At 31.4% G+C, this 26,461-nt stretch overlaps 1 protein-coding gene across 2 annotated transcripts in view; it reads left to right on the forward strand.

Annotated features, from left to right (window-relative positions):
• LOC107164451 (uncharacterized) overlaps positions 1 to 26,461 on the forward strand; it is a 138,523-nt gene that overhangs the window by 39,477 nt on the left and 72,585 nt on the right. For both annotated transcript variants that reach the window (XM_089220499.1, XM_089220500.1), the window contains one exon: positions 18,706 to 18,907. In XM_089220499.1, the coding sequence (XP_089076625.1) occupies positions 18,723 to 18,907 (185 nt within the window). In that variant the 5' untranslated portion in view covers positions 18,706 to 18,722. The remainder of the gene's footprint in view (positions 1 to 18,705; positions 18,908 to 26,461) is intronic.

The raw sequence follows: 26,461 nt of genomic DNA on the forward strand, positions 1-26,461 counted from the left end.
TAAGAAACATAATATTCCTATTGTGATTATTTTGAAGTAAAATTGAATTCTTAAAGCTTTCATTTAATATTTAGTATAGTATTAAACTTATTTACGTTCATTGAATTACACAATATTATTAATGAAATATTTTATATTTTAAAGGTTATAATGATGTCTGCTCTCAGGTGAAAAACTGTCTAAATCCACCCTTGTTTTCGTTTACTTTAGCTGTAGTTAATAATTTATAATATCATATCTAATTTATTTAAAATAATGTGCGTGTATTGGTACGCGTTGTAGGTACAAAATTAATTTGCTTGTATTACCAGATATTACTATACCGGTATTATTTCAGCTAGGGTCGTGAGAAGTTTCTTTTTTTATAATAAATAATTATTAAATATAATTAAAATTTCACAAATGCAAATAATCTGGTGGAAGAAAAATAATTGATTATAAATTTTAATTACTACTACAATATTATAGTCTTTATTAAAACTTTACAAATAATTGTTTTTGCCATTGGTGCTCTGTAGGGACGAAATTTCATCATAAAATATATATCAATTTTATTCTGGTAACAAGCGTTTTTGCTTTTTTCACCATAGGAATTATATAAGTAGTGTATTGTATTAATATGATGTCTTGAAAGTTTTTATTAAACATTGGAAAATATTTATGGACAACTTATGTGCTACATAATCGTGATAATAATTTTTTTATTTTTTTATTTTTCTATTAAGCATAATATAATATATTTTTATAGTTTAATATTTTTATAATGGAAATGAAATATTTCTACTTTCTAGAATATAAAAATACACTTAGGTAGATGTCATAGCTTAAGATAAATGTCATAATTTATCATTCGTGATGGTTCTCATTAAACAAAACACAATAATAATATTATATTATTTATAATTTGATGAAATGTCTTGGGCATGCTAATATAATATACTGTCTTTCCTATATCCATCAACGTTATTTTTTTTCATGCATTAAATAAGCTAACTTAAAAGCAAATCTTTTTACTATATGATTTAGGTGTTCAAATTATATAGTACGTCATACCCACGATATAACTAATAAAAAATGTATTTTCTCTGGCATGTGAGATATATCATATAAAACATACTGGTAATATCTCGTAGTTATATCACAAATAACTCCAACCTTTCAAGTAATATCGAAACGTTTGCTTAAAATAAATTAAATTATATTGAGTGTTTGTCGTATAAAATCAAAATTCCAGTTTTTGTTCCTCTTAATAATTAAAAATTCAATGCCGATAAAGCTGCTAAAGTTCTTCGGTTTTCGATAAATTTTCTCGTTTCCATAATCATCTGTTGGCGAGAGGGGAAAAGATAATTTCTCATTGGACATGAGAAATGCACCTTGTGATGTGACAATATTATGCTAGCGCTGTATTAACTATTATGTACTGTTTCTATATGGTTGTTGTTGTCAGATGATATAATTTATGCTTAAAATTGCTAATCAAGTATTAATAAAGCTATGTAAAATATGCTTCATCTATATATGCGTTATATGTATAGAACAGTGAACAATTAATTATTTCGAGTAATACTCTTTTTGAATTCCGAATAAAGCCAGTTTCATATTATCGTAGGAATATTTCAAATTTCATAGTATTTTTTCATTGTATCAATACCATTTTGTTTCCGACCTAAAAATAGAAGTAAATATATATTTTATGAATAGTTAACCATGTGAAATATTGATAATATTTTTAAAAGGAACAAATAATGTTTTATTATGTAAACACTATTTCGAAAAGCTTCATAATGAGTAACGAGTAATGATTAACGCCGTTCGTGATATGTGTTTACATTCCATGATTTTTCGTTATTTTTTATTACTTTTCACTTAAGTTTTCATTAATATTATGCTTATGTGAAAGGACTAAATTTTGTTTTGCCATTTGCTTTTTATCAAGTTTAGACAGTTATTTAAATTAAATAGTACTTATTTTAAGTTGAATACTCCAATATTATTACAATCAATATTTGGATAAACGAAAATAATGTCTAGGATTGTATACTATTTTGATATTATTTTATATAAATCTATAATAAGGTGTAAAGGATTATTACTCATTAGTTAAATTATTATATAGTAGACGTAGTAATATGTATTATCTTAACCAGTCTAGTTTGAAAATCATAAGAATTTTCTTTAGATAAATCTCATAAAAAAATATAAGTAGGTAGAATATCAAGTTAAAATGAAAAACAAATATCAACAATAATACGTGCTATAAATTAAATTATTTATCTATGTATAGTTGTAATAAAAATAGCGTTATAAATTCAAATATACTAATATTTTGTTCATACTGTGGAGTACACAGAGTTATTATATATATATAATTATTGTTAATATATTAGTATATAATATATTAGTTATCAGTTTTCAGAATAATATATAATAATATATAAACAACAATTTATAGCATTCATCGCAGATTAATCAACCATCACACTCAAAATATTTATTTAGGTTTGAAAAATTCAAGTTCACGAAGCAAAATTAAATTAAATAAAAACTAAATAAGTCGGTATATTAACACATGCAGAGACAGATAAAAAAAAATTTTAAATCTGCGATTGAGAATTTTTCCAGTACTGATTTGTTCGTATTATCAAAAGAAGTTACAGTGCGGTTAATGCTAAGTACCATTCAAATATTTTAAAATGTATATAGAATAATAATATCGTAAATTTTCAAAATCAATAATCATCAGGGTACATGAAAAATTCATAAAAAGAGATAGATGTTTTTTTTCAATGATGTCTATTCGAATATGTGTACACCAATTTATTAGCTTAGTAAAATATTACGAGTATAAGTAAAATATTTTTGAACGGAATAACTTCAAAGCTATTTTTATTTTTATTTTTTTGCTTTCAAAGTAAAGTAAGTAAACATCTTTTCAACTCAGGATGTGGCTCGTACTCAATATCATATTTCATGCAAAAAAAATATTTATTTAATCATAGAATTTTATTTCAACAAAAATATCAACAATAAGTGACAACAAACTTTTATTTTCCATTTATTTTATTTCAGTTTTTATTTTACAACAATGGCATATATATTATATAATGTATTATAATATCATTGATATAAGTGAAATGTTTCCACTTTATTTTTACATGTTTTCTCAGTATTATAATACTTCACTTATAAAGAATAGGAATGCATTGAATGTGTTATTAGTAGGTACATTGTTTTAATATTAAATTATTGTTATTAAAATATAAATATCTTAATATGAAATTTAATTAAAAATAATTATTAACACAAATATTCGGCTCGTTGGTTGATTACGCTTGTCTGGAGTTGACTAATAATAAATATCATAATCCGTGTATTTATGAAGTTGTCATATTTTTAGTATGACATTTGATATAAAAATTTTGCAGTATCAAATTGTGTATGATATATGAGGCCAGAAACCGATTTTACTTTATGGTTTCAGCGTTTCCAGCTTACAACTAATTAAATTGTAAAATACAATTTGAAAAACGAGTTCAAAGACTCACATTATTTTTCAGAACTTCAATTAAAAAGTAAATTAAAAATGTTATTTTAAATTAGTTTATATAAAAAAAAACACGATGAATTCTTTGGTTTTAGTTAATGAAAATATAACAATATTGAGACACATGGAATTATGAAATATATATATAAAATTGTAATTGCAGATTCATTTCGATGTATGTATATACAGGGCGATTCTTTTATCAAACAACACTCATTATTTCAAAAAATATTAACTTTTTTCAAAATTTTAGATCCATATTGTTCTAGAACTATATATTATTTTTATATTTTCACCCTTATATTTATCAGGTAAACCATTATCAACTTTTGATTTTTAAATGACAACCTATACTTAAAACTTCATAAACCAAAAAGGCTGTTTTTTTCAATGAATTTTCACATTTAAATTTGCATTTTTCGTTAATCCGTTAACAAGATATAGCCTCCCAAAGTTGGGTGGTTTTGGGTAGTGTTTGTGACGTTTGTGTGTTATAACAGGTGTATGTTAGGTGGTATTTACACACAAACACACCATAAAGTGTTGTTTGATAAAATAATCACCCTGTATATATACCTAAATAGGCAAATTAAGTAATTTTTAAATAAAAATAAATAGTAAATACATATACTGTAAATGTGTAGGTATATACCTAAACAGCGTAGTCTGGATGCAATTAGTTCAATAATTAAACACGAATATTTAAAAAAATCTACAATTTAACTTAACTATTCGGTTAACAACATATGAATAAATCTTTTTTTGTAAATTGTGTATTATTGTAATGAAAAATAAATGCATAAAAAGTGCACAAGACTGTTCTATCTACTTATTTAATTAATAAAATGAATAAAGAATATAAGAATTTGAAAAAATAAAAGTTTTTTTTTTTGATTACAACTGCATTACAAAAATTATTTTTAATTTCTTGAAAATAGAAATACTAATAAATTATGGCTTGTGATTTAAAGTAGAAAAAAATTTGTTTAATCATGTATTGACATACTGATTAATAACATAAAATACAGTCGAACATGGTTCACTTGAACTTTTTTAATTCAACATTGTTGATACTTCAAACTTTTACTCGGTCCCCAGAATTTGCCAAATTATATTAGCCCGTGAAAACTTGAATGGATACGCAACACGAACTTTTGGTCGGTCAATTCTTTGATGACATAGCTTTGAGTTAACCATCTTCGTTTGTATATAGAAAAAAAAATCTGATTAAAAATCAATTGACACGTGTTAATTAATATGACTTAGAAGTTATTGCATTAAACTTTTAAGATAATATGTGTAAATTAAAATATAGAGCAATAAAATATATTATTATTTAAAAATCTAGGTTATGAAAACTTATAGTAAATATAATGCATGAATAACAAGTAAAATTAAAAACAAGTAATATTGTATTTACTAAGCTGTATACCTAACAACATAAAAATATAAATAAGCATTTGTCAAAACTAAGTTAAGAGAATATTTAGATAATAATAAAAAAACAATTATAATTTAAAAACATAGTCAATAACGAATATGTAATTAAATTAAATTGGATGATAATATATTATAAAGAATAATAAATGGAGAATGAAAATGGGTTTAAGTTTTGTGATTGTGTGACACCATCGAAAGCCGTTGTTTTAATAAAGTGCTTATTATAATATTATCTGTTGGTTTATTTGCGTATGTTTGAATCTATCTGCATTTATGACAGAATAAAATATTTGTTTTGTTGTAAGGCTTTTTCTTAACACGTTAAATATAAATATATCAAGTCAACATTTAATATTTTATACTAGCTGGTGGCAGTGAAAAATGATCACATCCGGTTTGACTACGGCTTTTGTAGCACTCTGTTTATATTTCATGTACTAAAAAATTCATTTAAAAAAAAAAAATCATGCAAAATATACAAATATCACATTGCTTACATATTATTCTCCAAAGAATTGTATTTATTTTTTAACCAATATAACAATATTTGTAGGCGTATTTTACATATATTTAGGTAAAAATTTAATTAATGATTTTTGCTAACTACACATTTACATTTTATCACTGCAAAGCATCACGCATTCACGCCTATAATATATTATTATTTCATTTATATCAATAAAAATTCGTGTATATTCGATTTCTGTTACGCGTATTAAAGTCTATTTCTACGTATGCTAGAAAATATAATATGTGTTTAGATTTTTTTTAATGCTGTAATTAATATTAAATGTTAATGATTAAGTTCACAATTTAATATTTTACGAGCTGCAAAAAATAATCGAACCTGGTTTGACTGTGGCTCTTGTACGTATTATTATTCACATTTTACATGGTATCGGATTCGTTTTAACTTTTAAACAAATCATGAAAATAAAAACATTAAAGATACACTATATTATATATTCTCTACAGAGTATATTATTATTTTTATTTTTTAATAGATACAATAAAATGCATACATTTACATATTGTGTATGTAATACTTATTGTTTATATTAGGAATCAGATAGGCAACAAATTATTGTATTAAGAGGTGTTCGTTAAAACTTAAGCAACCTACACATACATATTTTATAATTTCAAAGTGTCACGCGTACAATATTATATCAATAGTAATTTGTACACTACTCAATTTCGTTTTTAAAGTTTTATTTCTATATTTTGTACACAGTACCTACTAAATTCAATTAATTTCACGTATGGTCGGAGAGTACATCTGTTTTTTGTAGAGCTTTTTTCAACACTGTAATAAATATTAATAAATTAAATCAACAATATAATATATTATATTGATTGATAAGCATTTTCTTATGTCTTCGTATCACTCTATGTTTATTTCGAATTTATAAAGGGAGATTATGTGAAAGATATACTTATATTTTTGAGGCCCAGAGGACATTAAGTTCCTATAGCTTGATTTGATATGGTTAGCAAATATTTGAAATAACTCTTCATTTATCTGCCCCTTGGGTTTATCATAGTCTACTCCATTGTATTAATTCTTATCTATTTATATTAATAAATACTTTATATTAATCATTATTAATTAGCAATTTACATATTTCTTTATTTGATAAAAACCTATTATTTTAAATTTTCAATATCAATGATAATAATGATATATCTGTTAAGAATTTACAATCTATTCAATGTGTATTATATAACTTTTTGATGAAGTGACACCAATTGAGTTATAACAACATGACTAGTTTTCTTTTATAGGTGTAGGTACTCCGTTCTGCTGTCATGTTGGAAAATATGAAGTTGTTATCCAATTTATTAATGGTATTATGAGAACTGTAGTGTGTGTTGCGTTAGTTCTATCTATCGTGTGCGGTGGTATCGTCAAAGGGAATTTGGGGGCGGTAGATGTAAGAGACTGCAAATTGTTTTGAAAATGATGTCTGAGTGGCTGATAGGAGTATGATTAGCGATTACGTCCCACGTCGATAATGCTTTGGTTGAATTTGATGTCGGGGTCATCTATTATTGGAAATTGATCAAAAGTTAATTTTTTTTTAAGAAGATTTGTGTGTTATGTAATTTGCCTGTAAAGTTTTTGTTCATTCCTTATAGTTACAGAAAGATCTATAACTTCGATTATTAAATAACCATATTAAATTATTTTTATTGGTACGATTAACCGTCATGAAGTATTTTATATCATAAGATATAAATATGTACTCGTGAGAGGAAAAACATGTCCCTCTAACAGTTGTCAAACACACACTAGGTACTATTTTATGTATCATAGTGAAGTTTAATTTTTAAAATTGTGGTATAAAAGGTTTTAATGTTTGTATCTTAAATTATTTTATGAGTATTAGGTCTTCATTGATTAGAGTTTAAAAAAATATCTCGTATTCATTATTTTAAATTCTAACTTGTAAAAATAAGTTTACAATTATTAAATTCATTATTTAGAATAAAATAATTTTTCAATTGCTTCCCAGAAAATCAGATACTTTCATAGAAATTAGACTAGTGTGTAATCTTAAGAATTATTTTCAATTAAATAATAATAGATATGCACACCTAATAAAAACAAAATTATTAAAAATAATAAACTACCTAAAACTATGACTAATTCAAAAAATATAAAAATTAAAATAAAACAAATATAAAAAAGTTCTCAACGTATATTAACATTTTATGTATTTTAAAATACAAATGGAACATATAAGTACCACAACTAAGAAAAATGAACGTTTGTTTTTCGATGTGTAGATGTGGTTTTTCAATGAATTCCTTTTTATAAGTTCTATATAATCAGACTTATGACAGTTACTTGTGTAAGACAATAAAGCAAATTTTATTTCGCATGTTTATCGAACATTTTAATTATTCATTGAACAAGATGTATATAGGTATATTTATATTTGATTATTTTTTTTCGGTATCTTTTGAGTTTTACTTCCTGAACATTTTGAGGCCCGGGTCCATGAGAAAAATATTTATTTTATTTTCAGTTTCTCATAAAAATTGTTTGTTTTAAACGTAACTTTTTCAATCTAATAGTAATAAATTATTTTTTTTCCAGTTATATACAGAAATATATGTGGATATTCGTATGTTAAGAGAAGCGAGTAGAAAGTGCCCATGATATTCTGTGCTCTAGCAGTTCTTCGATCCTTTAAATATTATTCTGGTATAAAATAACCAAAAAAATGTGATACCCCCACATAACAATTCCATTAAGCAACCAGGTATATAAAGTGTTCATGTAGTTTTTCCAAAAAAATAATATCTTTGAAAAAATAAATCTTCAAATTGCATATAACAAAAATGTTATCTATATCATATACCACGCCAATATAATAAATAGCTATATTTGTATTTTGTATTTGTACAAATATTTACGTGGTATTATCAATAATTTCTTGTAGTTGATTTTTAAATTTGAATTGTATACATTTAGATACATACTTATGAAGTAGTTACACACTTACATTAAGGGATTTCATGAAATACATTTTTTTATATATATATTTTAATGTAATGACATTAAAGTATCGATTGCATAATATGATAATTTTTTAATGTTAAGAATGAGATGTTGAACATTGAAATGTGTATATTGAATACTTGATCATTATATAGCATACGTATTAAAATAATTATTTAGGTTTCTGGTATATAGGATATTGCATGGGGGGAAGGGATATTTTGCAACTATTGTAATTCTAAACCAAAGTATTTAAATTATTGCCTGCATGTCATTTAAAAGTCTAAATAGTCTAATCATGGCCCTTATTACTGTAACGTTGCACTAAATTTACTATAAAAGCTGACTTATGGTTAAATCAGTGTTAAAATATTAGATAATTATTATGACTGAATGAAAAATGCAAATATTGACGTTTCGATACACAAAGTACAAAACGGTATTACTTTATAAAAATAAACATGAATTTACTGCATTATACTGTTATTTATTTTTATTTTAAATAATTACCAAATACATGGATTTCATGAATAAGTAAGTCTAATACTCGTATTATTAAGTCTGGAAAAGAATCTTTATTGCTCTACTATTATCGTTGATTATGATTAAAAATATCTTTAAATTACTGAATGATATTCTTATTATTACTTCCAATTTAATATCTAACGAAATCGTTGCCTTCGTCTACATCAAATTTGATGATCTGTTAACACGTTTATATATAATATATAAATTTCAGTAGGCTTTTCATCTAGCTAACTACTATTTATTATAATAGAGATATAACTCGACTCAGTCAATTTCTTATTGTGCTTTTTCGTATGGATAGTATGATATATTGAGAATATATTCTCGTTAAGAAATTAAATACATAAAAATAATTTCCACTAGAAGTCTGCAGTTTCATAAAACATACGTTTATCATACTGTCTAAATATAACTAAAACTTTCTTCGTAAACGTGTCTTATATCTGCATATTACAACATAATACAATAAAGTAAACTGTTGTTTGTAAGTCGTGTATGTGCACGCCTATAAGATAAAATTGTAAATAAGATTAAAAAGAATCTTATAAAAGCATTTAATAACTGTTAGATTTCAATTTAGTTGGAAGTTCATACGTTAATTTATTTCTGTCATTTATATTAGCCGACTTTACTTAGGTTAGGTATTTAACTTAACCACATAGAATAGTACATTTTTTACGATTTTTTTTTAAATGCAAGATTTACATTTTTATATTTTTTTAATTGCATACAAAAAACTCATAACATTATAAATTATAAAGTTTTAATTTACTATGGATGAGTTGTGTTTTGAATACAACATAATATGTTAAATTATTAATTAATATTTTATGAGTTTGTCGTTTTGAATTAAAACTTAATGGTATACTAAAATAATATAATGTGTGGCTTTAGAGTAATATAAGTATATTAAAAGTTAAGTATATCAATATTTTGATGACATTTATAGAACCTGCATCTTACCGTACCTATATTATAATAATTGTGTGTAAGATTAGAGTGATAACAAAATATATGGTCCCCAATGTGTTTGTAGTTTGTATGTATATAATAATACGGACGATACCAGAGATATAATTTGAATAAAAAATACCATATGATATTCCCTGACATCCCTTCCATCTCCTGGGAACGCAATCAACAAGTGTCATGTGAATTTTTATTTTTTTTTATTTTTAGCTTGGCACTCGTATTGTGTCTAGTCCAAAGGAAATATTTCTCCGAAATCAATAAAAAGAAAATATTATTGCACGAATCTATTCCAAACGATGAACAATTCAATGTATTAAATTGCTGGATTTATTTCTATTTAAATGTTAATAGATAAACGGTCGTTGATAGCTGAACGAATTTATTATTAAAGTAAAAATGAAAAAATAAATACTATATCAAATTTTTATCAGTATTTCTGAGTGTGGGAATATTAAAATATAACAATAGAACGTGTAGTCGTTATAGGTACCTCACATGTGAGTTTTAATTTTCGAAGACAAAGAAAACCAAAATACTTAAAATAACTTATTTGACTATTTACGTATCTTTAGCGTTAGCATTCAAATTACGGTGTGATTTTTTATTCATTCACTCACTTTTACGAATAGCATGCATTTTTAAAATATTTTTAAGAGGCTGAAGCGTGACATGTTTTAAGGAGTAATGTTTAAGCATTTCATACAACATTATATTTGATCTGTGTTTCTGTGTGAGAAGTAAATTAATGTTATTAGTATGTTAAATTCTTAAAATCGTGTAACGGGCATCGGCATATAAATTGCGCAGGTACATGTCAAATACCTATTTCCTTTTAAAATTAGAAACATTTTATCTTTTAAAAAAATACCGTGACTTCAATCACCACGCTTAGTAGGATGTTCCAATTTTAATTTTGAAAACAGATTTTAATTTTCCTCTAAATTTACTATTCTTCAACAATCATACTTTTTCATTTTCTGTATCTAAGTATTTAAATTTTAAAATTATGAATATGATCTATTTTTACTCTTTTTGTTGGTAAATTTCTAAATTAAAAAATAAAAATAAAGATAAACTGTCAATGCTTAGATAATTTAGTGATGAATTCAAATATATATTTTAAATTAAAATTGTAAAATTATAGTGGGCGTAGTGATTGAAGTCGTGAGATATATTTCCGATAACAAATTTATCAAGCTCCAACTAACTAAGTGCTTATACCTACTCGAAGAAAATTAAGATTTTTCATTTCCGTCTTTGATAATTGATTTATGAATTAAAAAGTCATTATTTTGTATTTTGAATAAAACTAAATGTTCTAATTATATTTTAAATGAAAACTTTTTGTGTTTAAAGACTTTTAAAAGTGGAATAATATTTCAAACCAATGTGGTACTCGTGCACCAATGTAAAATCGTACTATGTAATACTAGTTTAGAACCTTCTATAAAGTCGTATTATAATGACATGTGGTATAATATATCGTTACCGTTTAATAAAATAAATATACCACACTATCCATCATAGACTAGATGGTGATATTTAGACGAATAAATGGAAAATACTTGAAAAGCTTCTATGATATATTGACAAATGGTTTCCTATTTTACGCATGTTTAGCATTTTGAACTAAAAGTTTTCTCGTGAAATATGCGTATAAAATATAATATATGCAAAAGAGGTTTTCATTCTTCACGGAAAAACTTTACTTATGACTATGGAAATAAAAATTTAACTACTGAAAGCTAGCTATATTTTATTGGCGTGGATTACAAATCTTATAACTCAAAACTCTAAGTTGAACCTTGGCTAAATCCGAAGCCTTAGAAACTTAACGTGGTAATTAGAAAATGTACTCATTTAATATACATACATATAAATAGATTTAAGTTAATTGTAATCGGTCTATACAAGATCAAAAACGAAAATGAATCATGATTTATTCACGTTAAGCAACCTCTTCGAAAATCAATCACAAATTTTATACCAGCTAATCATATCAGTTTTGATTCAAATATTTATATTTTTCAATGCCAGATGCAATTCAAATTAGAAGATCGACGATCCATTAAAATCAAAGAATATTGAAAACAGATTTATAATATAAGGATCTATAGGGGTTCAGGTTGTCCAGGGTATGAATTCGTCTTATTATTTTTTACATAATAATATATAGGTACCCACATAAAATGTTGAGAACTAAAGTAGAGCAATCTATTTTTTTTTCGCAAGTGAATCGACATTTAAAATGTTGTGGTTTGTGAATGTTTACATGATTTCTCATTTCTGTTCCATTCTTCAACATAATATTTATTTAGTTTGTACTGTTCTCCCTGCCGGTTATTATTACTATACTAGTAATAAGAAACGCAACCTCATATTGTAGCTGTACAGGTGAATTTTAAAATCATCGAAAACATATAATATTTTGTATAGTATAATATGGCAACGCGGTTTTGTTGTATTTATTTATTTATTTCGTAATGGCCCAGCTACACATACTATGCATATAGCTATATATATATACACATACAAGCACTTACCGGTCGAGTATTAAATTGAACAGCTTCGCCATAAATGGTAAACTGCTAGTGAGCGAATCAAATTGTTCATCCACGTATTTCTAAAAGCTTTTACGCTACCTTTACTATGTGAACGGTAATATGTGGTTGATTCTTTCTTTGATTCCATATAGTAACCGGTAGGTACCTAGCTAATATGGATGGTAATTTTACATCGTTACCGGAGAAACGCGTAAAAGTTTAGCTATTAGTTTTAAACTTTAATTGAATATTATTCATAAATTCAATGGCGATAAATTCATAATAATATTATCAATTGTCTTACAGGAGTATATTTTTTCACCATTCAAATATTGAAATATATATTATTCCAGACGATATCTTATTTGGTTAAGAAGTAACGCATTCAAAAAGTGTTGTATAACCTTTAAAGATTTAACCTAAAGTTTGAGAGAGGTAATTTACGAATTTTCAACTATCTTTTCTTTAGTATTTAAATAAAGATTGTCGTTGCTTTTAAACACCACTATCATGTAGTGTTAAGGTTAGCCAAACGAGTGCTTTCATAGAATTATAGCCAAATTTTATTTCAATATCGAAATTCATAAATGGTTTATTTTTCTAACAGTATTTTATCTAGATTTTATATAGTTTCCGAAAATAAAAATATTTTATAATTAATAAAAAAGATGGACAAGTGAGTACCATACTGCTGTATAGTATTTTTCGGAGATGTAATTGTTAAATGTATATCTATGTGTTATATTTAAATTCAATGATAATTTTTTTTTATCTAAGGTAGAAAAAGTCCTTCCCTCACATTGCTAATCTTATGCAAACCAGACAGAGAAGTTTGGTATTGACTCCTAAGATGTCTGGTGTTAACATGTAGGAATCATCTTCTATTCACACCAAGAACTTAAGGTTTAGTTTTTATTTATATATCTATTTTCGTTATCCTATTTTATCAATATGCACCTACTATCAATATTATCAATATCGTTCTTTATTTCTTTTAATATAATATTTCTTGAAGAAACTTGCTTATTAAATTATAGTTCTAAAAAAATACTAGGTACCTATTCAGTAAGAAAATTCAATTCATCTGATAAAAGGATTCAGAAAAGATAATTTTGGATAAAATAATAATCAGCAAATATTCCATTCTAGAAAATGACTTTTAGGGAATTTTGATTCAAAATAAATACCAGTAAACGTGTATTTTTTTAAAGCAGGAAGTTGAAAAATATGTTCTTTGGATAAGATTACTGGTAAATCTGTGTTTTATGACACTTCGTTATTTTTTACTGACGTACTGATGTGACACAATGCCATTTCCTTAGATTTGTTGTATTATTATTTTTTATAGTGTCACAAGTGTATTATTGTGTATGTTTTTTATGTTTTGTTACATGACAACAATATATTTCAAATAGTATTATTATACGTGTTTGTTATCTATTATTTGTATTGACGAATTTGTTTGTTGATAAAATTAATTTTTAAAACTAAATTTTCAGAGCGAATTTATGGCTAAATTTCTATCTAAATAATACGATAAAATTTGTAATAAAGTAATATAGTACTGAGGACACTAGAATTTATGCCACAGAACTTAAATATAAAAACAGTATAAAAAACTTTACATTGCTGATATATATTGTATCATGTAAATTGTCTATGTTTGTGTTTCTATGTGTATATCAAAAAATAAACAAACATAAAATAAAAATATTCCTGCAACGATATAGTCTTTAACTCATATAAACTTAGATATTTTATGCAAAAAAGATTAACATTTGCATTGGATTTAAACATAACTCTAAATAACCTATCTAATAAATCTAACCAAAATATATAAATATTTTTTCAAAATCGTTAATTCCATTTAAATTTTTAAATTTATTCTTATGTTAATAACACTTTATGATATAAATAAGTTTTAAATGCCACGATTTGCCATATGTTTTAACTTTTTCTGGATCCTCGATGTTGTGTATAATATACAATATACAAATTTATAATGGAAATATGTATAGATACTATATAGTTAATTTAAGTATTAACCCATTATTCATTAAAATCTGTAATTTCGTAAACATGTAATCAGGAGATAATAATATACAGTAAATCATATTAATAAGTAGGTAACAAATTATATAAATTTTCTGATAACGAATCCATATAATGTCTAATTATAAAAATTCATATGAAGTGCCAAATTGGTGCCTACATTTTTTTATAAATTAAACTATTAGACGTCTAATTAAATTTAAAGTTTGAAAAATAATACAAATAAACTTTAAAACAAATGTCAACTACTACCGTAAAAGGAAGATATTATTATAAAAGATGATTTAACAACAATGCTCACCTTCTTTTTACAATTTCATCCCATAAAAATTAATTTACTCAAACTTAGATTAAAATTATTATATATGTATTTTAAAATACTTCGTTGATTTAGCAGAAAACATAGTTTTTAATATAATTTTTTAATTTTTATAAGTAGGTATGTTGTTTTTTTAAAACATTGATAACTAATATAAATCAAGTTTTAAATGCGTTAAAATATAAAATATTTATAAAATATTTGATCCATAGAAACTACCTAACTATATTCTAGACAATTTTGCCAACTATATAAAATTGTAATAAATTAATACTATATTAAAATTACCATAAATTTTATATCACAATTGTCCCTCTCCCCCACCCCCAATTGCCCTTAAGAGCTAAAAAAAGCAAATTAGAATTTAGAAAAATGTATTATTGTGAGAAAACATGTTATGAACAAGCACTTCGTTTTCATTAACCTTCTCATTTTCAAATGACATAACAATATTGCGTAAACCACTACGCAGTAGGCACACAAAAAAAAACGCTTGAAAAATGTACATTTTGTATTATATCCACCGACAATACTGCATTAGTACTGTCTACAACTGTAAGAAAAACATTTAAAACCAAGAGAAAACTTGCCACAAACATATATTATCCAGAAAATTACGTTCAAAACAGAGGTTTCGTCAAATGGTAATATAATCTATAAAGTATCCCAACGCTCCACCCGCTCCATTACTACATTTCATGTCCCTTTTTGTTCCACCAACTACTTACTAAATGAGCCTATGAGGCGTATGATGCATAATGCCAATTTGGACCCCACTTTCGCTTTTAGTTAGCTCTGTCATATCTATTATTTTTGAAATGCCCATAAACTGTATTATCCCATTGCTACTTAATAACTACTATTCACTTTAACATCTTCATGTATCTATATCTTTAATTGTATACCTATGTATATTATTATTACTATTATTATTTTTTTTTCTCTCTCCCTTTGTAAACCATATTACCTGTTTTATCTATGTATAAAACAACTTAGCCCGTGTATTCTAATAAAATAAAATAAAATAATAATATAAGCTTATATATCGCAATGTACTGCATTAAATTTCGTTGTATAATTGTATCGAACCATATGATATTTTTATATTATAAAAAATGATAACTTTAACATTTTTAATAATGAGCTACGATAGATATGATCACATTTATAAGATTCAAAACGTCTTATCGATATTATTTGTGTATAATATTGTCTCGTGGACAGTGTAATATAATATGGTAACGTACATTTAAAACAATTATTCATATAGCTTTCTTGTAAATAATTGCACGAAAAACAATCTGCAGAAGTCATATTTTTGAGACGTCAAAAGTAGTTTTAACTATACCTAACACTTTAGTTTTCACTACCCCTTTCCGTCAAAAGTTATTTTGACTACTTGTCTAGTTAAAATTAGAATTACCCGGGTATTTAAATGTCTAAATGAAACACCTAGTCTTAACTGAACTGTAGGTATTTAAGTGTTGATAATTAGTTTTCGAAAACGTTTATTTCTTGCGCATAGGTATTCATTACTGCAATGAATCAAGTTCCAAGCAATAATCTTTCCTTCCACGCAGCTGAAAAATATGCAAGGACAAGTCAAGGTTTTATAAGATAAATTTGCAAAATATGCATGTGCAATAACCGCTGAATGTGTGAATTATTATGGTACATTCTAGTTTTAACTAATTCAAAATCAGTTTTGATGATAGGAGATTGTGCAGTAAACTAGTGTTGACCAGTTAACTAGATGGTATGAAATCTATAATTATGAAAAATTTTCGGTTTTAATCATAAAAAAACTGTATTATACTATTGCATGACATAATATTAATATTATATAAACTTTATTTAAGTTTTAAGTACCTAGGTACGCGAAACAAAAAACAGCAGTGCTGATAAGTTAAACAGCGTTTCATGATGGGATTCTTATCAGATATTATATCATTTGAAATGGCCGAACGCTAAATATAATATTACACGCTGTGCCTTGTGACTTTATCAAAGTCGTATAATATGCATCGTGTGTGTGTGATACAACAATTATTATAACTATTATAAGTTCTAACAACGATTTCCACTCACCGTCTCTGCATGAAACTTAACGGTGATGACGGTTATTACAATATTTTCATATAATATTATAATATGCTGAACGCAAACCGCGGGAAGCCACAACATGTATAATAATAAAAACAATAATAATAATAATAATAATAATAATACATATTATTATTACAGTGTGTACCTACCAACGCGTATCAAAGTTTCACACTCCTCCCCTTCTTCATCATGCACCGTGCCAGCAGCTATGCTCCCGGAATTTCGACAAATTTCTGGTAGATTTAATAATAATCATCATCATCATGAGAACCGTATCGAAAAGTAAAACGAAAATCGCAAAAAATGTATTATATAATATAATATTTATCATCTTAACTACCTCATCGCAACTACCTCGCCATATGCTCAAAATCTTGGTATACATTTATGCTGCTGCAAATTATGACGTGCCCGAATATACCAGCGACCGAGTACTTGATACTACACGAGACGTGTGTAATAATCAAAATCAATTATTTATACCGGGTACCTATCTAGTTTAATAATATGTAATTTAGTACACTGCAAGTATAGAACATGGTTAAAGAGAATCTGTACGATAATGGTAGCTAAAACTTGTTTGAATGTTCCATGCACTGGAAAACGGCGAGGGGGGGAGTAAAATGCTATGGTGTATATTATAAATTATTATCATTATTACTATAAAAGTAGTAATATTATATTGTATAACATAAAATGTGTAGAGGTTATAATATTATTATTAAGCTGTCTATCTAGAAAAGGATTTGACAATAATTTTTTACTGAAATCACATTCGTTCAATATTAATGAAATTAAATGTCGAAACAGCAAAATTGTATATCAATATTTACGATTTTAATACGATTATAATATTATTTCGATTATTGCTAACGATCATTGTAAACAATTAAGGTCATAATAGAAAAAGATTTTCAAGGCATGTTGCGACAATTTGATGACATTTCAATAGGTATAGCCTTTACTCTTATAATTGAGAAAGTCAACACATTTCCAATAATATAATATACAATAAATTATTGTTATGCATTACATGACTTAATCAATTGTTGTTAAAATAATATTATGTACCTGCCTAATTTATAAATTTAAAAGAACTAAAATAATTTAAATTTAAACAAAAGGAATTTTACAAATAATATAATTGATTTGGTTAGTGTAATACTATTACAAGACATTTAAAAATGATTACTATTATTACTTGTTTAAAATTAGCATAGCACATGGTTAATGTAATATTTTTACTAAATGGGTGTATACTAATATGGACGTAGCTAATAATTAGACGATACAAAACACTTCTCTGTAATGAAGTACAATTTATGTATTTCAGTACAAATTGTTCTAATTATAAATAATATATGATTAATTCAAACTTTGGTATTTGAAATTTGAATAGGATTTTATGTATAAAATGTAAAATTTAGTATATTGTGTACCATTTTACCTACCTGTATCAGGTGTACCTATACAATTGTGGTTTTTACATTATTTGTATATTTAAATAGCAATTATTTAATGCACAAAGGTCGTAAAAAATACTTTTTATAATTCTTAATGCACACCATACATCCATTCATAGATATAATACCTACTTAAAATATGTTTAATATTAGGTAGCCTTAATACAAACTGTGAAAATACTTGATAGTAATTTAGATGTTTTTATCATATAATTGGATTTTTACAGGAGGAGGAACGGTGGTGATGATTGGTGCGCCCAACCTTCGAAATCCTGGACCTAACGGTACCCTGACCAATGGCAGTAGAGCATTTCAATGCCATCCAGAAGGAGAATCCGAGGCTACTATAACACTAACATTGGTCGGCTTGGGAATAGTTGCAAACACCGTGCTTATGGCTCTCATAATATTCAACAAACATCTGCGAAGGTAACAATAATATTATTATTCAAAAATTATAGACAGGTGGAAAAATTATATTATATTAAAATATAATTTTTCCACTTAAATATATGACTAATATTTCGATTTTCTTAAGAGGATATCAACGAAATATATGTTTTTCATTTAGGCTCACTCTTGACATAAATAAAAAGAATTCATGAATTTGTATTTTTGAGTAATTGCAGTGTAAAATTATTTATTACAAAAAAGATATAGCATAATAGTCGGTATTCAAAAAATTTACATATCGGTTTTAAATTAAATAATTATTTCACTTTATATTTGATTTTTAAAATACAAATAAATATTGTAAATTGAAATGGATATCTAATAAATTGTTTTGAAATCATCTTTGAACAAACTGATACGTCATACCTGCCCTCAAAAATATTTTTCACTATGATTTTCGTCATTTAATATTAGTGATGTTTTTCCAATATGATAACTCAAAAACATAAAAAAATTATTTTGTATGAATAGGATTTGTCTATGATGCGCGTGAGCCATAGAAATAACAACCAGTGCACTATATTCTCTCAAAATGTTAAGCAAAAGGAGTACAATCTCATTATAATTTCACATATGTTATAATATTATGTATATAACTTATCGTAGCCTAAATCTCCTCGAGGACGTTCTTGATCATTATGTGCACGCGTTAAACTACGAACTTAATAATAATATATGTTACATTATGTAAATTTAATTCACGGTTGATAACACGTGTCGTGATAAATCTCGATAAGGATTTTTGTCATACACGCCAAAGCAGAGCAGCGATGGCCGTCGACATCGGCCAAATTATTATAATAATACCTGCTCGGCTAGGCACTAAATCACGGAAACACAAACGGTCCGAGCTCCGATACTCATCATACACACTTTACACGTATATAATATATGTTATTATTTACTCATTAATAGTTAATTAATATTATTGTGCGATGCGGCTGCACATCTAGCCGGGTGACGCGTGTGCGTCTGTGTGTGTGTGCGCACTGGCGGCGGCCAAACACGACACGCGTCGGTCGTGTGAATACTTACCTCGTACCGTCGGGAACCCTGTAGGAGGGAGAGAGTGGACTGTATATTGGGTTGGTTCTAGTATTTGAGTTTAGGTATGAAGGGTGAAAGATTATGACTTACGACAACAATAATATTTATACAAATAATGGCAGAACAATTTATTTGTGACGTTCTGCAGATAATACGGCTTAACAGCTAGGGTTAGTAAAATAATAATGCGCGATCACAATACGATCGGCAGATCAATAAACTAATGTATAATTCGACAACAATTAATAATAACGTTTCGCGTGTTGCGAATGATAACAAAAAAGAACAATAACAAAAGGTGGTGTACGACCTGATAATGGACCTGATTAGAGATGAGACGGCGGGTTGATACTGCTGGCCCGGAACGGCAATCAGCTGACGGAGATTAAAAACGGACTGCGACGAAACATAGAACGTCGATTTGGGCGATTTCGACCGTTGGCCAACGACCCCGTGACTTACCGCGTGATGAACGGCGTGGTTGGCGATTTTAACAACGCGAGATCGAAAAACTGACGACGACCGCGTAATGTTGCGAGCCGACGCGTATAAACGTCCGGTATCACGGATATGGACTTAACTTGACTTCTCGTACTGCGCAGCTAGGCGAGCTGACGAGAGACGGTAGCGATGATCTGATCGCGGGACCGTACAAGGTACTTCGGTGGCGGCGCGGCGTAAACACGACGCACACAACGACGGATCCGACAGGATTCGATGGACGAATACGACGGACGGAAACGACAAAGCGCGCGAACACGTGGGGAACACGGCTTAATCGCACGGCGTATATATGACGCGCGGGCGACGACGACAATAAGTCGTGGTATCGGCACGGGTGACCGACAAACCCGAATCGCTGAACACAAAAACGTGCGCGACGGGTTAATGAGCAGCGAGGCTCAGGTGTATTAGACTAAAACACTGATGGCGTACGGCGACAGCACATCGGTTTCGCGTTGCTCGCGACAGTAAAACATGTGGTTTTACGACTGGCCTGAAAGGCACAAAAAAATGACGACACGACTTCGCGACAATAACGAACGTATATCAACTATCAACTGTATCGGCTGGTGCCGGTGACCGACGGCTAGACCGCGACGGTACCGTCCCCTCCCCGGGGGTACAAAGTCCGCTTGCACAGTGTCCGGCGGCGGAGCTGCAGGGTGACAACATTGCGATATGGACGTATCGCACACAATCGCGCAAAAATACAAAAAAATTGATTGTGTACCCAACATTTCCTCCCCGCGTTGAAAGACCCAGGTGTCTTTCAAGAAACCATCACATGAAGATCGACGTAGCAGACCAATCAGATCGTACATAATAATAAAAAAAAAAAATATGAATACAAAACAAAGTACATATCGGAATAATACAAAAGGCTTAGCCCGTTAACATCTGCCCAACTAAATGATTAACATGAATAACATAGGCCAGAGAGCTACTGAGGCGCAAAAAAATAATAATAGACATAACAACAAAAAAAAATAAAAAGAAGTAAATAAATAATTTACACAATGAGGGCATAGAATATAAGGACATAAGGACGGGATTCAGGGCCCGACCGGTAGACGCACGAGTTTCACGACCGGGCGTTTGTACACGCCGTCCTGAGTACGAACCGACACCACGCGAACGACATCGTCGGCACCTGGATGGACATCTGTGACACGGCCGAGACGCCACTCGGTAGGTGGACGGGTTGGGGCTTCGACGATGACCATGTCGCCGATTGAGAGGTTTGTGGACGTCTTGAACCATTTTTGGCGGCCTTGTAGCGTGGACAGATATTCGCGTGACCACCTCCTCCAGTACGATTGATGGCACTGACGGATGAGTTGCCATCTGTTCAGCCGGTTGATCTTGACATCGGTGATGTCTGGTTCGGGCATGGCGTGAATCGGCTGTCCAATCAAAAAATGTCCTGGCGTTAATGCGGTCAAGTCATGGGGGTCGGATGAGATCGGCGTGATCGGACGCGAGTTTAAAATACCCTCAATGCGTGTGATCAATGTATAGAATTCTTCGTATGTCAACACCTGATGACCAATGACATGTTTGAGGTGGAACTTAACACTTTTGATGCCAGCCTCCCAAATTCCGCCGAAGTGTGGCGCTGCAGGCGGATTGAAATGCCACGTGCAAGCTAAATGCGACGACAGACGGTCTCGGGCCTTGGCGTCACATAACAACGTTTTTAGCTGGCGCGCGGCCCCGACGTAGTTGGTGCCGCAGTCCGAGTACATGTGGGATGGAATCCCTCGCCTTGCGACAAAACGGTCTAAGGCGGCGAGGAAGGCTTCAGTACTGAGGTCCGACACGATTTCAAGGTGGACCGCCTTAACAGACATGCAAATGAATAGCGCGAGGTAGACCTTGACCGACTGCGCGTTTCGACGACGGTGTTCTTTTACGAGGAACGGTCCTCCGTAATCCGTTCCGGCATGTGAAAACGGTCAATGGGGCTGGACCCGGTAGGATGGTAAGTCAGCCATCATTGGTTGAGGGCGGACAGCCTTATGGCGTGTGCACGGCACACATGAAAAAATGACACGACGAACTGCCACGCGACCCGATAAAATCCAATATTTTTGACATAACATGGACAATATCATTTTTGAGCCACCGTGCAAAAACGACAGGTGGTAATGACGAATGATCAGGTCGGTTAAATGCGAAGATCGCGGCAACAAAATCGGATGTTTGGCGTCATGACTGACATTGGAGTAACGCAGACGGCCTCCGACTCGGATGATACCCTTTTCGTCGACGTAGGGTGCCAATTGCGCCAGGGACGGCGGTGAAATTATGGATTTGGTTTTTAACATCTTGAATAAGTCCGCAAGGTAATGTTGTTGCGTGCGTTGCACGGCGATTGATAAAGCATTTTCCCGTTCGGCAAACGTAATTGGACCGACACGAACAGGTTCCCGACGTAAACGATGACACAAATAGCGCGAAATGTAAGACAATACGCGCAGCATTTTGGCGAACGACGAAAATCGAGCAATAAATTCTAGCGATGGTGGACAAACATTGACGACCAACGTCGTGATGACATTCGGCCGGGTCTCTGGCAGCTGTTCCGGAGCGAGCGGAACAAATTTCGATTGGGGCCACTGATCTTCAGGAAGTCGTAAGAAGTCAGGACCGTTCCAGTAGATAGATGATGACAGCATTGATTTTGGCAAAAGCCCACGGGAAGCTGGATCTGCAGGATTGTCGCTCGTTGCTACGTAGTTCCAAACACAGTCCGGTAGCAGATGATGTATTTTGGCGACCCGGTTGGTTACAAAAATCTTAAAACGTTTTTGATCCGACGTCAACCATGACAAAACAACCGATGAGTCTGACCATGCTCGCAAACGGGATATCGAAATTTCACATGACAACACGGAGTGTATGTGGTTGAGCGTCTGGGCCAATAGCAGAGCCCCGCACAACTCCAGTCGGGGTATGGAAAGCTCCTCGTTGACGGTGGAACCTTTTAACGGGGCAACTTTGGTCTTACAAGTGACGAACTTAACGGCTATGTCGTCGGGCGCGTGGACAAAACGGAGATAAATGGTAGCCGCGTATCCTTTGACGGATGCATCCGCGAAGCCAATCAGCTGGATGTCCTGATAACTGGTGGCGTCGATGTGACGCGGTAGACTTAAATCGAACAGAAGAGGCAACTCCGTGCAGAACTGTTGCCACATAGTTCGCAGCTCGTCAGACATAACATCGTCCCATCCGAGTTTATTGCACCACAAGGACTGCATGAAGCACTTTGCCCACAACAACATCGGGCCCAGAGCACCGATGGGATCGAACAAACGCGCGATGATGGACAACACCTGCCGTTTCGTGGACGAGATTTGTTGTATACTGGTATGATATACGAATTGGTCTGTGTCTGTGTCCCAATGCAAGCCGAGTACCTTGACGCCGTGTTCCTCACGCGGATCGAATGACATGGACTGTACACGGTCCTCGGTGGGAACAGATTCGAGGACGGTTGCACTGTTGCTAGTCCACTTGCTGAGTGCACAAGCGCCGCTGTGCAGTAATCCGACGATGTCCCCTTTTCGACGTAACAGGAGTTCTTCTGTGTCGGCGCCAATAACGATGTCGTCGACATAAGTAGCTCGAGTGAGGACATGTTTTGCTAGCGGAAAACAATGACCGTCCTGGCTGTCGAGCTCGTGCAGACAGCGTATGGCTAGATAGGGCGCGCAATTGAGACCGTACGTGACGGTGCATAATTGAAACTCGACGAGTTCGTCGCTAGGCGAGTTACGCCAAAATATATGTTGATATGTCCGATCTTGTGGACGAATTAAAATTTGTCGATACATTTTGACGATGTCAGCGGACAAAATGTACCTGTGCATGCGGCAACGAAGTAAGATATCGCGTAAATCAACTTGTAACTTCGGTCCGGTGCACAATACATCGTTCAAGGAGCGACCGGATGACGACGCAGACGAAGCGTCGAACACGACGCGTATTTTGGACATGTCACCGTCGGCCTTGAGCACGGCGTGATGCGGGATGAAATATGTGCCAGGTGCCGGGGCTGGAACCATATGTCCTAACGATTGATATGTGGACATGAACTTTCGATAAGCCGAGTACAAAACGGAATCCTTGGCCAACCGTTGTTCCAGATTGTAAAATCGTTTCAACGCTATGGAGCGCGAATCTCCGAGACCGTGACATAATGTATCTTGACCTGGAGTTGAGTCGGTAAATAAATGACGAAATGGTAGAGCGACACAAAATCGACCTGTCGAATCGCGAGTGGTAGTATCCTTGAAATATTCTTCACACCATTGGTCCTCCGTAGTGGGCAACGATGGTGCGGTGGGTTCTTCGACCAACCAAAACCTTTGTAATAATTCCGCAATGGACGGCGGACTGACGGTGGTGGTCAACGCGGATACAGATGACGAGTTTGGTGTAGCAAATGATCCGAAGACTATCCAACCAAGTTGAGTTTCTAATGCCGATGGTAGGCCGGGGTGATGTTCGATGCCCGCGTGCGGGCGAACAAGACTTGGTAAAATATCGGCGCCGAATAACACGTCAACGCGCGACGGAATGTCAAAATCATTGTCGGCGAGACAAAGGTGTCGGTACCTTTCGCGTACGCTCGCCGGCAACCGTGTAGATGGCATGGCAGCGGTGATCTGGGTGAGAATGACTAAGTCAACCGACGGGAATAAATCATGCTTAAAATGCGATGAAAATTGACAATTTGTGACACCTTGTACTTGAGCAACTGGACTTTGAGCAAGACCCACAATATTGGATTTAAACTGACGTTTGGGTAACCCTAGCCGAGCGAAACAGTCGGTTGTCATGGCCGAAATTTGGGAACCACTGTCGAGTAGCACTCGAACAGAATGAACTTGATCCCAAGCGTCCCTGATATGAACTATAGCCGTACCGAGTACGACTGTGGAGTTGGTGCGCGCAGCACCCGCAAACGAACTCGATTGGTCGACGGAAGGGCCTGAGCTGGCAACCGCCTTGCTACCTTGAATGGCTTTGACCGCGGCCGATGTTTGATCGTGGTTAAGATGTAGTAAGGAATTATGACGCTTGTTACTACAGATGCGGCACCCCTTTGTCGACGGACACGTGTCCAACACGTGATTCGGACTCATGCACGCGAAACATAATTTTCGCGACAAAACGAATTCTCGTCGCTTCTCAACGGTCATCTCGAGAAACCTTGGACATTGATAAATACTGTGGTCAGTTTTATTGCATGACAGGCAATTTTTCGATCTTGACTTGGTCGACGTAGACGTGGTAGCGGCAAAAACTGATTTTCTTGGTACAACCGTCTTGTGAAACGGCAGCTTAGATTTTTCATACGGTTTTACGGTACTGTCAGGTTTACTAGAATTTTTTATGTTTTCTAATACTCTGCACCGCTGTTGTACAAAATTTAGTAACTCCTCAAATGTCGGAATAATAGAACTCGACGCATTAGATTCGAATAATTGAATTGTCGTCGGATCGAGAACACGGGAACCCATATGGAACAATAAAAAACTTGAGAGGTCATTGACACCGAGCGCCTTGATTACAGCTACATTTTCTTTGAACGTATTAATAAACGATGTCAAAGCTGGTAAAGACTGATGAGCAATAGGTTTGAATGCAAATAATTTGTCTAAATGTGCCGAAGCTAACAAGCGCTTATTATCAAACCGCGCGGACAATGCTTCCCAAGCGAGTGCATAGTTATTTGCGGACAACGGTATTGATTTGACAACAGCGAGAGCGTCACCCGACAAGCACGACAATAAATAATGAAATCGTTCCGCGTCGCCGATGTTCGTGTTGTCGTGTACGAGAGACACGTAGATGTCGCGAAACGATCGCCACTCCAATAAACTACCAGCGAAGGTAGGTAACTGGATTTTCGGTAACGGAACGAATTGTTGTGGCGAGGGCGCGAAGAACGACGATTTTATTCCGGAA

Source organism: Diuraphis noxia, unplaced genomic scaffold (genome assembly GCF_037042655.1).
Source record: "Diuraphis noxia isolate RWA-SAM2 unplaced genomic scaffold, SU_Dnox_SAM2 contig0002, whole genome shotgun sequence".
Lineage (NCBI taxonomy): Eukaryota > Metazoa > Arthropoda > Insecta > Hemiptera > Aphididae > Diuraphis > Diuraphis noxia.